The sequence below is a fragment of the Epinephelus moara genome, chromosome 7 (assembly GCF_006386435.1).
Source record: "Epinephelus moara isolate mb chromosome 7, YSFRI_EMoa_1.0, whole genome shotgun sequence".
NCBI lineage: Eukaryota > Metazoa > Chordata > Actinopteri > Perciformes > Serranidae > Epinephelus > Epinephelus moara.
This window is the reverse complement of record NC_065512.1, coordinates 29,028,772-29,045,436: the sequence shown is the minus strand read 5'-3', so window position 1 is coordinate 29,045,436 and position 16,665 is coordinate 29,028,772. Positions and strand designations below refer to the sequence as shown.

General features: G+C 39.4%; 1 protein-coding gene across 1 annotated transcript in view; it reads left to right on the top strand.

Annotated features, from left to right (window-relative positions):
* Nucleotides 1–16,665, top strand: part of lrp1bb (low density lipoprotein receptor-related protein 1Bb) — a 329,117-nt gene that overhangs the window by 235,468 nt on the left and 76,984 nt on the right. Inside the window, exons 39-43 of the mRNA XM_050048038.1 lie at nt 646–770; nt 1,005–1,376; nt 7,059–7,248; nt 10,628–10,832; nt 13,094–13,283. Of these exons, the coding sequence (XP_049903995.1) occupies nt 646–770; nt 1,005–1,376; nt 7,059–7,248; nt 10,628–10,832; nt 13,094–13,283 (1,082 nt within the window). The remainder of the gene's footprint in view (nt 1–645; nt 771–1,004; nt 1,377–7,058; nt 7,249–10,627; nt 10,833–13,093; nt 13,284–16,665) is intronic.

Genomic DNA, 16,665 nt, shown 5'->3' with positions numbered 1-16,665 from the left:
ACAATAACCTTTCCTTCAAAGGTCTCATATGAAAATATTAAGAACAGTGTTTTCTCATAGTGAGGGTCACTGCCTATTTTTGTAAATACTCTAGGCAGAATTCAGTGTCATCAGCAAGGGCAAATTCTTCCTCGCCCTTCTGTAAATTGAAGCACACAGTTAAATTTAATGAAGCCTTATTTCTTTTCGCGAAATTGGTTGCTCGGTACATTTTTTTTTTACGCCTGCAGTTGTTTGGAACAGTGTTGGATCTCTGAAGGAACAACAGACTGAGAAGGGTTTTAAACTATTGGTGAACAAATGGCTGTTAAATAATTAATCACACATCTCTTTTGTCTGTTCGTCTGTTTTTCATGTTTTTAACCTCTCTTTCGTGACTTGGAGATCAATCATCTCTTTCTCTCCCCTTTACAACGAGGGCCACAATGGAAAGAAGCTGTTAGCTTTATTGTGTTTTTTTTTTTTATCTCTAACAACTTGAATTGTATGTCAGGACCGAGTGACTACAGTCTTGGATATCACTTTACTATTGTCAAATGAAATTATCCATCTTTAAATCTATCTGACTTCAGGGAATACAGTATGTTTTCTTCTCTGAAACTTAGATCTGTAATTTTGTCCCCTGTCTCTCCGGGTGCACTTCAGGGCTCACTCCAATGGTTCAATCCGACGTGGCTTCAAGAGTGACACCAATGAGGCTGTGACCATGAGGAGTGGTCTGGGGGTTAATTTGAAGGATGTGACAGTCTTCAACAGAGGCAGAGAAAAAGGTAGATGCTTTAATTTAAGTGTCTTATTGATTCACACAATTATCTGTGCTTTTGCCAATACTTTGTTTTGAAAGGCTGTAATAAAATCCGATTTGCAAATAGTATGTGGCTGCTAAACTGCATCTTTAATTTTCATATGTAATGTTTAGTCATGTACAATTTAAACATAATTGCAAGGAGACAGAGATTGAGGCAAATCAGTAACTGAACATATTGTTTGTTTGTGTTTTGAAGGCACAAACCCCTGTGCCAGGAGTAATGGAGGCTGCCAGCAGCTGTGCTTCCACCTTGGTAGTGGTCGGCGGACTTGCTCCTGTGCCCATGGCCGTCTGGCAGAGGACGGCTTCGCCTGTGAGCGCTATGAAGGTTATCTGCTCTTCTCTGAGAGGACCATACTGAAAAGCATCCACCTTTCAGATGAGAATGACCTCAACTCACCTGTTCAGCCTTTTGAAAATCCTGCTTTTTTCAAGAATGTCATAGCCCTTGCTTTTGACTACAGTCAGAAGACAGCAAGGACCAACCGTATCTTTTTCAGTGATGTCCATTTTGGAAACATCCAGATGATTAACGATGATTGGACAGGAAGATCTGTTATTGCAGAAAGTAAGTACATTTCACACTCCCACACCATGTGTCTACAGTCCAAATATCCCTACCAAACACATACATCTGCAATTACACACACACACACACACACACACTTCTGAAGCTCCAGTATTACTGGTGTTCTGGTGGCAAGGTTTGACTTCACATGTATACAGCTGTCTGAATAGCAATGTAACAGGTCATACTTTTCTTGTGCTTTAAAGCTAGGGTTGGCAGTTTTTTTGTGTTTTTTTTTACTGTCCCAAAATCCATAATAACGTCTTAGCAAAGATATTTGGGTCACTTTCTATGAAGACCACATCTGTAATGCGTTATGAGAGCATTTATAGAGAATTATAGTGCATTTATAATGCTCCATGACTACAATCATAAACACGTAATGCTTACTGATGCATTATATCAACAATCATTAAATATTATGCATGTGACTTTTCATGAATTATAAGTGTCAAGTGGGGGGGGGTAAAAAAATAAATAAATAAATAAATAAATTATGGCGAAAACGTAGTTTCTTCCAGCACTAGAATTAACATAAAAATATTCACAAACGAAAAAACACTAATGGTCGGTGATAAGTAGTGTTTAACTTTTGATTGAACACTACATTAAAACCCTCGGCGCAACACAATCAAACAGATGCGCAACTCAGAGCATCAGAAGTGTCTCTGACACCAGACTCAGAGCAGACCGGTGGAACTGGAAAATGCATATTTTACATCAATAAAATCTATTTTATCATTATTTTGAGTCACATTGTTGAAAGAATTTAGTTGTCTGTGTTCAAGCAGGATAATAGCAGGTCTCCATTGTGCGTCGGGCTTTCTATTTCCTTGTCTGAGATTTTTTCTTTTTTAATTACTACTTACGTTTTTCAAGTGATTTCCCAAATTTGTTGTTGAGTTGTGATATGCCAATTGCTTTTGGCAAATCTGGCACTCTGCATTCTGGGGGTTGTGTGCTGACGTTAGCAAGCTAGCAGCGTGACATTTAATCATTATGGACAGGCTACGTGACCATCACATCATATTGAAGGCGATCAATATTGATCGCCTTCAATATGATGTGATGGTCGTCTAAAAGGCGGTGTAAAATTTGCCCGACCCATCCGGAGCTCAGGTAATTTTGACCCTCAATCAGAGACCTGTAATTGCCGTTTTTCTGGTCATCGGAGGCCAGGCGATCAATAAAATATTCTTGAATACCTAAAACAAAACACAAACACGTGTTGTTGTTGTTTTTAGTCACGTAGCCTGTCCATAATGATTAAATGTCACGCTGCTAGCTTGCTAACGTCAGCACACGTAACGTATGCTAACGTTATATTACACAGTGTTTAATGATACAGTCTATTATCTCCCTATTACTCTAATCTTTCCTGCTTATCGCTCAAACAAATGATTAATTTCTAAATTAATATCGGTGCTCATTTAAGATACCTTCATCAGTTACCAGAGGCCACTGTCTAACATCATCAATCCAGCTATTCATGATGCTGTCACTGTAGAAAGTCAGTTCACAATGACAGCATAATGAATTGATGACTGACACGTCACCGCAGCAATGGCGCCGCCACAAGATGGTAGCATACACAAATCGCTCGCCGAATTTCGTCTATAAGTATGCTATATGTTATGCTATAGCTAGCTAGCTAGCTATAGCTAGCTAGCTAGCTAGCTAGCTAGCTAACCGCTGTCCCGATCCTAAATAAGGTTAGCCGACCTGTAAGCTAACGTTAACTTCTTGAGTGTATCCTATTAGCCTACAAACACACTGTATATTTCTACTGAAGATTTCTAGCTCACCTCATATAAGTTGTTACATGATGTGGTTTTTGAAGCTAGAAATCTTTAGTTCAAACATATGGTTAGCTTGTAAGCTACTAGCAAACATTCCAGTAGCTAATGTTAGCTTGCAAAAAGCCTCTACAGTGGTTAGCTAGTTAGCTATAGCATATAGCATAGTTACAGGTGATTTCACAGGCTGCAGCAAATTCTGTCCACTTCTTTCCTTCTCTCCTCTGTCATGGCACAATGTGAGCACATGTCAAAGAGGCACTTCTGTGGTATGTTTTCTTCTACCAATATTTGTAGTCTGGAAGTGGTCTGAAAAATAGACTTCTGCACCCTCTCTTGGTTATATTTTCAGGCTTCAGAAAATATAGCCCGTCAATGAGAGCCTTTGGCTAATTTCATCTTTTCAGAGAGAGGGCGCCCCTATTCTCTGTTCTGCAAATGCACATGCACGTCCCATATGGTGAAAGCCTGATTAAATAGTGGAAAATCCTGTGGAAAAAGCTGCTATTCCTGCATTAGCAACAACTGCCTACGCTGCAAAGCAACCCAGAAAAGAAAGAGACTTATCAAAAAGAAAGTCTAAAAGAAAGTTTGACAGTAAATGCAGTGAAGTTCATGTCTAACTAATGATAACTCGTGTTAGTATTGTTAATGCATTTCAGAGAGTGAGAGAAAATGTTGCTAGTGGTTTAGCCTTCTGCTTACCGAAGCCAAAGGCTCATGGCTGTGGCACATTTAAGTTCATGTTGATGTAGTTACCTAGAGCCTTGAATCTCAGCATGCCATCTGAAAAGGCTTTACAGACCCACAAGTTTGTAAAGAACACAGGCCAGTAATTCTGATTGAAATCCTGCTAGATATGCTAATGGCATCAGAATCACAATCACAATCTGGACGATTGACATGAATGTCCAGCTCCAAGTCTGTTGTCTTTTGACTTATCTATAACTGTGCTGGTTGCATAATGGGATTTTAGCGCTGCCAACCTACTGCTGTAGACTGAAATTCAGCTGCAGCTGCTGTGATGCGCTGTTCTCATTACATCAGTTGTGTAGATAAGGTGCTAATTTCGTTTAAGTTGTAAACAAATGGGACAACCTTGTTAAGAAAACAGTTTTCACATAGCATTAATAGCATGTCGGTATGTAGCATAGCATTAATAGTGTTTATCTTGACACACCCACTTCCTCTTGCACACCTCCATTTTTTGCTGCTGTTACTCCTTTGAAAAGACTATTTAATACTAAATCTGTAGGGTATAATACCTGTGTTTGAAAGGGTTCTGCTTACTGACTGTCACAGATTGAATGATGGGACCAATCCCTTTCTATTCCTTCACTAAATCCCAGTCAGTCCTGTCTTGATAAGCATGACTGGAGTCAGATGAACAGCAAAACCCTCTGTTCTGCTCGGCTAGCATCCTCTGCCATTCTGTGAAGTTTCTACTGGGAGCAGAGCTCAGCACCTACCCACCCCCTCCTCACACTGGGAGTCTGGCAGAGTGTTCTCACTCATCCCCCCCCGACTCATCTCCCACACCCCTGCTGAGGGAGCCTCCTGCTTATTTATTTATCTACTAGAAATGAATAAGTGTTAATAAGAACCCTCTGTCAAGATCTGTAAGTGCCCTTCACACTTAAGCACTTGTGAAATGCATAATCAAAGTGGTGCAAAGAATTAGTCAAGTACAATTCAAATGTTTGAGTCCATAATACATGCCCATGTAGAATAAATTAGAGAAGGTCAGCAAATTGTTTGTATCCAGTTAAATTGCATACAACTGTGCCAGTATACCTTGACCTTCCTTGTTTTCAATTAGCTTATTTGGTGTCTAGTGAAAGCAGTATGTCCATCTGGTCCATAATTCTTCTGATGAAACCACCACCTTTACACATCTTCTAACCCCGCCTTGTATATAAAAGCAAGACTGTCTTCAATTTTCCTCTAAAAGTTTCTGCCTGCATCACGTCATTGAGGAAAGGTGAAGATGTTAATCAACCATATTTCCCTAATTAAACTCCATGTCCCCCATTAATTACTCTATCGCCCCGCCAACAATTTGTGAGAAACTCCAAGCTGCCAGACGCCTTTTATTGCAAACTATTAATTAGTGATCGGCTGACTCAGGTAGTATTCCATAGTACAGTTTATGGGTTTTAGATAAAGGGATACAGCCAAATTCTATAGCATCAGCCACATGTTCACCATTAAGACAAATTAAGGGCTGCATTTACAGTTGAAACTGTGTGCGAGACAGAAAGGGTTACAAAAGAGATGAGTTCAGGCCAAATTAATAAGTGTGATGTGAATGCCAAGGCATTGTTACATTTATTTGACTTCCTTTTGAATTGTGCTGTTGTCATCAATATTGTCACTCCTAGTGAGTTGAGAAGAGAGGAAAAGGTACTCCTTTAGTCTTTCTATGTGTGTTTTACTTAGGAATGATAATCTCTTGTTTTGTCAACAATAAACAAATATACACAAAAGAAGTACACGTGAACAAACACACACACAGAAGCTGATTTACGCAGGTAATCTTTTCAAAGCTCTAACAAACCTGCTTTCCTCTATGGCTGACAGACTGTTTGGTCTGACAGCTTAGGGGCCAGTGGCTTTGTAGAGCATGGCTTTATTGAATTTTAATAAATGGACTGTATCAGGGTGAGAAATAAACTTTGTTTTTTTCTTTCCAGGGAAATTTAATGCTTCCTTTATCTGATTTTGGGGGTATATTTTCAACTTTGTGGGGTTTCTATTGTACCCAGAAGGACCATTTATGTTTGGAGTTTACATATTTTTTTGTTGTTTGTGCTGGTTTGATATTTTCTGTTGCTTTTTGCATGGTGTCAACATTTCTTCTGCCACAGTGTGTACAGTTGTGTTTGTGTTTTTCCCCCCAAGAAACAATTTTCTTAATTTCCATCTCCAAGAACATAATGAAAACAATCCAGAGGCTTCCACAAATCCCCTACAGTGGTCCATGGGGAGCGGTTGTCACATTCATGTACATGGGTACATGACAACTCAGCGACACTGTATTACTGCAGTTATCCCGGCCTTATTTATTCACATTGAAGCGTGTGTCTATTGAAACAGTAGAGGTCATATTCAGTAGGTCATTTATGGAACCATTGCCACAAAATAAAACAAAATCTACAGGGAATGGTTAAACATCAATATGGCCAGATTTTCTGTCTGTGATCACTGTCTCTCTGTGGAGGTTCTCTCCCTGTCACTCACATTCTTGCACCATCCTGGGAGGCGTCAAAGGCCTTTTCATATTCTCTGTTTAGGAAATTGGTTCGCAGTGAAAACATATTCAGTCGCCGAGTGACTGTCGCATCAACAAATAGCTGTCTGTCCGGTGTAGTGAGGCATGAAGTCATTTCCCTGTCAATCACCAAGGAAACATAATCCCGAATCTAACACAGTTGGAGCCTGCCATCTGTTACAAACAAAGTCAATATTTTTACCTAAATCTGCACTAGTCAACTCCCAGATTGCAAGAGCAGATAACGTAATTGTTTTAATTTGGGTTGATTTTATTGCCCAAAGGCCAAACAATATGATATCAGTATGTGCACCCCAAGCCTAAATTTATGAAAGAAAAAATCTTGTTATATGTTTCATATTTACTCTCAAGTTTCAGTTGGTTTCTTACTTACAAAGGCTGCAGAACACTTTGTTGCAGTCATTACTCGTGATGTAGACTGTATGTAATGTATCACAGATGCAATTTCCATATTAAGATCTTGTCAAGTGCAGTTGCGAACATGAGTGTCCTTCAGGCTATGTGTGTTTTCATGAAATCATGCTTCTGTGTGGTGTCTGAATTAGTTTACTTGGTTGGAACCTGAGCAGAGGTCTTATGTGTCTGTTGTTTCAGATGTGGGTTCAGTGGAGGGCCTGGCCTACCACCGAGCCTGGGACACCTTGTACTGGACCAGCTCCACTACTTCCACCATCACCAGACAAACTGTGGACCAGGGACGAGTCGGTGGCTTCGGTCGGCAGGCCGTGGTCACTCTCTCGGAGGAAGACCATCCACACGTCCTGGCCCTGGATGAGTGTCAAAAGTCAGTAACTCCTCTTAGTCTCTAAACACTCTCCCGGTTAGTCTCTCTCCAAATTATTGTCAATTAATCCAGAAAGGTCTGGATCTAAATTGAGCTTTAGATACTGTCACTCACAACACTTAAATTCATATATCACTAAATGTTGAGCTATTCTCAGTTTTATTACCACTTGGGGGTCATCATCCTCAAACACAGTATTGGTCTTCTTTGCTATGCTGATGACACCATGCTCTATATAGCTTTCAATCTTCGTTGACCCAGCCATTTTTAGAACGAATGAAGAAAAATGGTCAAGAAGGCATAATGTAGCAGCACTCTGTCATTTAAAGAATATTACAAAGAACAGAACAAAAGCTTGTGCATACTTTTTTTTTTTTTTACAAGTAGGCTTGACAACTACAGTGCATTGCTCTCAGAATTTCCAGGAAGCCTATAAATAAATGACACTTAATACAGAAGGCAGCAAAACAAACATCCAATGTTCCTATGTTTGTGCATGCATCTCTGAACAATTTATTTTCATCTATTTGAAGCCCCTGTGTGTAGTAGGCTTGCTGTGGTAGTCACTGTTAGCAGTGTTACACAGTGTTTGTCCATACATTGAATGCATCACTTGCCCACAGCCCCTCCACCATCATTTTGCTTTTTAATCAATACTTAGTCAAACAACGGATGCTAAATTATAAACTGCAAGTGTCTGCTCCATCAAACAATGGACATTAAATTATAAATTGAACATGTCTACTCCTTACAGCAGCAGCAGCAGCAGAGTTGCAGCACAGAATAACAGGAGTCAAATTTCACTTACAATGTGACAAGAGTTAGGTGAGCTGATGTACAAGATTGTTGGATTTGGTGTCAAAGCAAAAGCGTCTATTTGGCAATATTTGGGATTTAAACTCAGTGCTAATATGGAACCTGATAACATTAATGAGGGAAAAGAAGTTGCCTTTTGTCTGCAGCTCTTCATCCAACAGCTCACTATGGCTGCTGCTTTTGTTCCATTGCTTCGTGTATTATTTCACACTGATCAGCTGTCAGCAAATACCAAAAATGATCATTGAGTTGTTTTGTTGGTGCATTTTTGATGACAAGTAGTGGTAGTGCTAATCTCACTGACAAACATGTTGTATTTCATGATAAAAGTCAACTCATGATTCAGCAGATGAATGCTTTTATTGTGAAGCTGCGGTAGTAGGAAGTGTTGGGATCAGTTTGCATCAGCAGGAAGTCGATAGAACACTCTACAGATCTTGAGCATTATCAAGAATTATCTTTTCTTGTAAAACGTCCTTTGTGATCTGTAACGCTGGTGTTTATTAACCAGTGAGAAAATTTTCTCATAGTGGCATCCCTAATGTCAAGTCAGGTCGAAGTTAATTAGAGCCCATCATCACAAAGCATGTGTCAAACAAAAACAGAAATGCGCAACATAAGCAAAACACACAAAAATGTATGTACGTATAAGTGACATAAACTACATGCAAAGCATTACAAAAAGAGAAATGTGCAACATGGAGATCATATACGTAATCATGAGCACATGCAATGAGTATAAGGTGGATAACTGTTGTGTAGGGCAAGAAAGGTTAAAATGCTGACGGGAAGAGATGTGTTTTGAGTTTACTTTTGCATTATGCTATGTGAAGCTATAGTCTGAGATGCAGATTGTGTTTTGGTTAGATTTTTTACACAAAAGGTGTAAGTGTTCTGATTTATTCTGAGTTGCACTCATAGCTTTTTGAGTACCTGTTTTAACAGTTTCATTTGTGCCAGTTTAAAAAAAATAAACAAAAAAATCTTTCGGAAAAGGTGTTTACTGTTGTTGTAAAAAACAACACCTCAGTATTCCTGTCACATCTAGTTCAGCTTTAACACTTGCATATTCATGAATATAAAAAAGTGACTGTGAGCAGTCTAAAATGAGTGAGTATCTTGCTCCTCCTGTTGTACTAACTAAATTAATTTCTTGACCTCAGACTGTATCCTTGGTTGGCAATTTGGCACCATATCCACCCCGCTCCAGAAGCACTGTCTGATAATTAGCATTCAAACGCAAGTGATTAATTAGCAGTCCCTGGTTGTGACTTCTGACCGGAATCCTTATTATCACACTAGAGTGGACTTCCATGACTTCATCATAATACGAAGTGAGAGCCCAGGAGCTGAGAAAGGTGTTTTTTTTTATATAATTAGAAACATAACCACCTTTTTTTCTCCAGTGGTTTATCTGCATATAACTGTGGATTTAAAATGTGCACCATCCATCTTGCAAACCCATATAAACTAAGATATAAATCTTTCATTTATTTACTCCGTTACTATTATCTATGTTTTTCATATTCTTAGAAGTCCTCACACAGGAGAATATGAATAAATGACCTCTATCTCACAATGTGTGATGCTAATCCATTCTTTTAAATTGAAATGTAGCTACACTTTATCGGTGATGAGCTCCTTCGAGGCAAAAATGGGAAGCCGGTGACAGGCCATGGAGGTCTTGGCAACATGTTGATAACTGACTGACACTGCATAAACCTCCAGCAATTTAATTCGGAGAAGAAACATTTCCCGTTCATTAGGGTTTGTTATGCCGGGCATGGCAGTGAGTTCCCTGGTTGACACGTTGGTACAGCAGGTCTTATAAAAAAGCCATCACTCCTGCTCCTTTATTCCATTTCAGACAGCACATATCTACGCATATTTGTTTTATAGTTCTTGCTCATGTGGTGTGAATTTGTAGAAGTGCTACAGTAAAGTAGTGCTCCTTTGGGAGAGGGAGGAAGTTTCTGAAATCTACACATTAAGATGCTATTGCTGAAGTACGAAGAAGAATACTAGTCTACAGAAACTCATTGCATTCACAAAAGAAAAAAATAGACATGTTATTTTTCCTGAGTACAAAAAGATCTCATGATTACAAGATCAGGATTGCATAACTATGAAAAAAAGATCTCATGAGTATGAGAAAAGGTAAGCCTAATTAGCAATCGTTGGTAACCTAGGCTACAGCATAAGACAGTGGGCAATGATGGTGTTATCATATTTAATCTGCTTTTTTCCTACTTGGTATGAAACACTTGGAAATATTAATGTTATAAAGTGTGGATGGCATTAATATTAGTATGTCAACACTGCAGCTGGCATCTCAAGTCATTGGGACTGTTCAGGCAGAAAGCCCAGTCCTGCTCTTGGTGGAAGTCACTCTCTTTCTGCAGGTGCAGTTAAACCAAAACCAATGCTTTATGGGTTTAAATTCATATAGTTCCAATTTTTTTTTCTCGTTATTTTGTGACAAGGTCCATATTTTTTTTCTTGTGTGTTTTCCATACTAGTCCGTAGTAATGAAATGTTTGGTTTGGCTTTCCTCCCATCTTAGCCTGATGTTTTGGACCAACTGGAATGAGCAGCGACCCAGCATCATGAGATCCACTTTAGCAGGCAAGAACATGAGGATTATCATCAGTTCTGACATCCTGACACCCAATGGACTAACTATTGACCACAAAGCAGAGAAGCTCTACTTTTCAGATGGAAGCCTTGGCAAAATTGAGAGATGTGACTACGATGGTTCCAGCAGATATGTGAGTATAAAAATAATCCCCACCAACCAAGTAAAGGATATTAATTGTGGTTGCCTAATTTCAAGCACTTTTATCCCTCTGTAAAATTATTAGATTTTAGTTTTTTATAACCCTCTTTAATTGCTGTCATTACACAAGGTATCAAGATTTTAATTAAAGTGCCACATTTTTGTATCATACCCCTTGAAATTCCCAGAAATCAAAAGGATGTCTCATTGAAAACCGACTCACTATTTAGAGTATACTTTCCACAAGTTTCTGTCAGTGATGGAGACGTTTCATTACAAAACATAAGAGAAACAAGGATGTCGGATTGATCTGCCCTTTTCTCCTGAAATGAAATACATTTTTTTCCTCCATTTAATCTCCCATCCCTATTGAGCTCCTGAAACATGATCCTCTATACAGCGGATAGGATCTGAAATGCCTCTTGATGTTCTTTCTGATATTTCAGTTCTGAGGGTACAGATGGTTTCCTTAATCACAGAAGTCATTCCCTGGTAAAGTAAAGAATCTCAGCTAGGGGAGTTCTCATTTTGTCCATGAAAAGTTGATGTATAATGTATAAAATCCCAGCTGAATATATAAGAGATCACAGTACAAGATGGCCCATTTTTTTGCTACGGATTTCAGTTTTTGCTTGACACGACCTCAGTGGTTCAGCACATTGGCCCATCTCAATTAGTTACCCATATGTTTGCTAAGCTGGGTCAGAAGGCTCAGAATGTCTTCACCTTTGGGTCCCACACCTGCCCTTGCTGCAGTGCAGTCCTGCTAATGAAGACTTTGCAGTGAGACCGCTCTGGGTGCAGATTCACCATTCCAATTAAAATGTGTAAATTAAAGAGAGGTAGCTGATTGTCAACCTTAGCACTTACCCAAACTGCGGTTGTGAAAATCCTAAGACAACCCATCCATTATATACAAGAAGCTTTCTGCAGAGATGTAAACTGAAGGCTTTTTGTCACTTCAGTGTGTTCTGATTTTGCAAAATTGCAAAAGGATGCAAAATTTCATGAAGAATAAAAAAAAAAAAATGGATCAGGCCTTAGAATAGATACAATATTATAGGACACCATTGTAGACTTCAATGGCAATGGAGTGTCCTCAAGCGCCCAGCTTCCCCTCTTCTCTGCAGCAGCAGCGCCATTACATGCTGACAGTGTGGTTGGCGGCAGAGACGAACAAGAGCTGTGGCATGGCTCACTCCCCCGTGCCATTTTGAGAGTGGAGACCCATGTTGTTAATGAAGGCAGTGCTTCACAAAGGGCAGCAGAGTGCATGATAAGGGAAGATGTCAGCATGTTTAGCAGGGAAAAGATGCCCTTTTTAACCATGAATAGAGGGAATATAATTTGAGAGCTGTCTGGGAATAGTTAGTGTCATTTGGGTTCAATGTCGGCAGTGTCTCTGGGCATGTTTATGTTTCCATGTGAAGAGTGTGTCGACTTAGCAACTGAAGTACCTTATTATAACATTGCTGAATACTGAAAGTGAGAAGAACGTATGAAATATGTTCACATTTATCCAAAACACAGGTTTTGGCATGAATGTAATATGTTGCTGGCGGTAAACTTAATGTCTCCCAAATCTAATTTCCCATCAATATGTTCCATCCGATCCCATCTGGTGTTCTATACTTCCCTCTCTTTGTCTCTCTGCCTCTGTCGCTCACTCGCCTGATGGCCAGTTGTTGCTTCCACACGCTGGGCTCCTTTAATCAACACCTGTCCTATTAATCCCAGTATGGCACAGGGCTAATGTGATGCTGCTTACAAGCCTGTCCCACTAATGGCTGAGACTACAGAGCTGCTGGAGGCCCTGATCCCCCCCCACATGCCTGGAGAGTCCCACAAGGAGGCATCTGATGGATTCCTGCCTCCCTGCCAATGACACTGTCATTTACTCCCCCAACATCTGGGTTAAGCAGTCATGTGGGCGACGGGGGTGATGTGTTGATTAATGAGTCGAAACATTATCCTCCACATCTTTTCCAAGGGTTGCGCTCAAAATTCTGTTGATGCTTTTTCCAGCCAAATCTTGAAAAGAGTTATTGGTTTGTAGATGGAAGTGCAAATATTGACAGCATGAAATATATGAATCCCGCTGTTATTGCTGTATCATCAATTCTGGCATATAGAATCATTCACATACACTGTAAAGGTGCGAGTAATAGAGTGGCATTGACAGCACAAGCCTTAAATCTGAAAAGCGTGATGGAAATCAGTCCTAACACAAGTGCTTTGCTTTACAATTTTTAGGTCATAATTAAAGGAGCAGGAAACTTCTACGGGCTCGCTATCTACGCAGATTTCATTTACTGGTCAGACTGGGCCCGCAGGTCTGTGCTGCGATCAAACAAGTACACAGGCGGTGATACCAAGGTACTTCGAGCAGACATACCTCATCAACCAATGGGAATTATAGCTGTGGCCAGGGACACAAACAACTGTGAGTATTTAAACACCTGGAGATGAGCTTGATTTAATGGCCGTTGGATGCAGTGTTGTGTCTGCAAATATTTGTGTATTATGTGTGTGCAGGTGCCTGTGTGATGATGTGTGCTCATGGGCAGGAGTTAACAAATGTGCATATTTATTATGTTAGTGTGGTTTAGGACAAAAGACCAAAATAAATATGTTGCTGTATGTACTTTTGTCAACAGCAGAATGAGAATATTAGAGGGAGCTGTGCTTATCTGTGCCACTGCTACAGTTTGCATGCACTTGTCTGTTTTAGTTTGTTTTTGAGGCATGAATACTGTTTCCTCCCCCACTGGCTTGACCTTTTTTGGGAAGCAGGGGTGGAACCAGATGTTGTGAACATTCGGGGCTCAGCTTAAACCAAGAGGGGTCCAGGGGCTTGTCCCCAGGTACATTTTTTTCCCATGTACAGCAGCTATATGCACTATTTTTCAAGCCATTTGAGATAGCAGAATGCTTAAAAATCAGTACATCAATTGAGGAAAAACATGGTAGTTGCCAAGAAAAAAAATCATCCTGTCAAGCCTACATCCTATTTTGTATCTAATTGTTTCCAACTGTCTTCATCATTCTGAAACCAGAGCGCAACTGATGTTGAGGATGACTCATTTTCACTAATACCACCTAAAAACAGGAAAACACGCTCTGATGTTACTATTTTTTTAAGTAGTGTAGGACTTTGGTGTAAACAGCATTACCATTCTTGAAAGCTATTTTTGCAGTACTATGCTGGAGTAGAGTTCGCAGAATAAATATTTAGCTGACAAATCCATGCCATAATAATCTGGGCTGCTATAACTTCAAAACAAGGATACCGAACAATACAAAGTAAATGTGGTCTTCAATATTTTTATTGAATTTTAGGCCAACATAAGAGCATTTACTTGATTATATTCTTTTGAGAACAGCACAGATTTGGGGCTTTGAGAAAACCTTCGAGGCTGGAGCTCTAGAAGAAATACCCTGCTCTGTCTCGGTGGGGAAGTAATAAAGTCAGACCGATTCTTCTCTCTATTTGAGGCCAAAACTTCTATCAAGGTTTTTTCAAAATGTAAAGTTTTAATTTACCATAACTCGCTTTACCTTTTACTTCATCAACCTGCTCATCACTGGGCCTCTGACCAGGTACTACAGATGGAAATGAATTCAAATAAAGACATCTGAAAGCAAAATATCAGCTAATACTTAGTTTCTGACCAGGGCATAACCTTGACAAACTTCTTTTGCCAAGGATTTCAAGGGTATGCATTGAGGCAGAATATACTCATACAGTACAATCTTTATATACAGGTGAAGATACAAAAATAGATCAATAAATAAATAAAAAAGCAGTAAACTGAAGGTAACCTTCATGAAATCATAATTAATAGCTATAAAGTTATAAATAAAATATATTCAATATAAAAGTAATAATTCTATACTAATATTGGCAGATAATATCGGCTGACTGGTATATCATCCAAGCTCCACTGAGTAAAAGCAAAATATTTTAAAAAAAGGCTTACAGAAACAGTGGGTGTGATAAATGAATGTGGTCTTATTTAGAATGGCTAGAAACTTAAGTTTCAGAGGTAATTAATAAAAAAGTAGCCTGTGTTGTAAAGGGAGTCTCTTAAGTGTCGTATAAAGTTTTATTTCCAAGTAGGACAAAGGGAAGTGGGCTTAAGCAAGTCGCACTGGTTGGACTCTGATGCCGAGAGCCACGCTGTTGTTCGTTTATCTCGTCATGGGAAATAATCACATCCTTTGACCTGCGTGGGCACAGCTGCAAGTCTGCAGCATAATGTGCAGTGACCATCCATGGTTGATCTGATAATCAGTTTATCCTTTTCGGGCTTTACATTGTTAACCTCTTATTGCATTTTCCTTGCCATGAATATCCTGAATTTAGATAATCATACAAATGGTTTACCTGTGCTGCAGAACAGAGAAGCAGCTTCTCTTCTCTCATGAATAAAATATTCATGGCTGGAGGGCAGCTAATCACAAAGGTTTTCCAGTGGACACGCGTGTCTCTGAACACTTGCACTTAGTACTACATCTCTTGTTGCTGAGCTACTTTTCTACTTTTTTTTTCTCAGAACTGGACAAGCACTTTCATTTTCTTTCAGGGGTCATGTCTGCAGTTTGGGCATATGGTTTAGTGCAATACATGATTCCCACAGAGCTACACACAGCTTCTTCACATAGCACCCCAGGCAGAGAGAAAAAAAATATGCAGCACTGTAAAACATTTACTACCCGTCAGTGAGGATAGGGGTAGCATTTAACAATAGAGCAGCCTCTTTTTATGTATGTTGACCATACTGAGCCTTTCAATGAAAACCAAATGTAAATGCAGCATCTTCCAAAGATAAAATACAAACAAACAAACAAACAAAAAGCATCTTTTCTAGAAATGTGTTTTGAATAAAAAGAACTCCTCTGCCTGTTTTTAAGGATGCACCAATTTATTGGCCGATATTTGCCTTTTTGACTGCTGTCGGCCGATCTATAAATAAAATGACATTCACCAATGATAGAGGCCGATGTTTTTGTGTTTTGTTATCAGTTTCACCCAGGTTAAAAAGCAGGGCTCAAGACAGCGCCCCGTGGACAATAAAAAAACATGTTTGGGAAGAACAGAGATCTTCCCTGGGAAAATGAGGCAGTAAACTCACCATCCGCGCATCAGCAGACACAACCTATTGTTTCCCTGATGATGCTACGTTGTGAACAACAGATCTGTGTTGAAATCTGAAGGAGGAGAGCTAGTTATTAGCTGTTAGCCGTTAACAGTTGGTGGACAACTAACAGCTAACAAAGGTCGCATTGAGTTACATTATGATGCGTTCAAGCTCTATTCAGTAGAAAAATTACTATTCCGCACAGGTAAAGTATAACATTATTTACGTAGATGTGTTTAAATGTAATGTAGTTGTAGTTTTTAGTGGAAACTGGAATAAATATAGTTTTCATTTACTTGGTATAAAAGGGTGAATAAATGACAACAAAGACCAAAAAAAAAAAAAATCACTCATACCTGCTGTTACTTTTAACAGCGGTTGCAGCCCAGAATGTCACAATTGGTGCATTCCTACCTGCTTTTAGCTTAGTATTGCATTTCTTATCCCTGTTTGTGTTTATATTATTAAATATCTCGTGCCATAGCGCATCACATTAAGGTGTTTCGATCGCAACTGTAATTGAATTTTAAAGGAGAAAACCTAATCTGCTATCTCGCCCATTTACAGTAATGAACAGGTTTGCTGTCAGGTGCTTAGAGCTCCTTTCTAGATTTACCAGCCATTTAGGAAACACATCCTTCCTACAGTAAGCGCAGAGAATCCAAATTCTCTGCCAACGTCCCA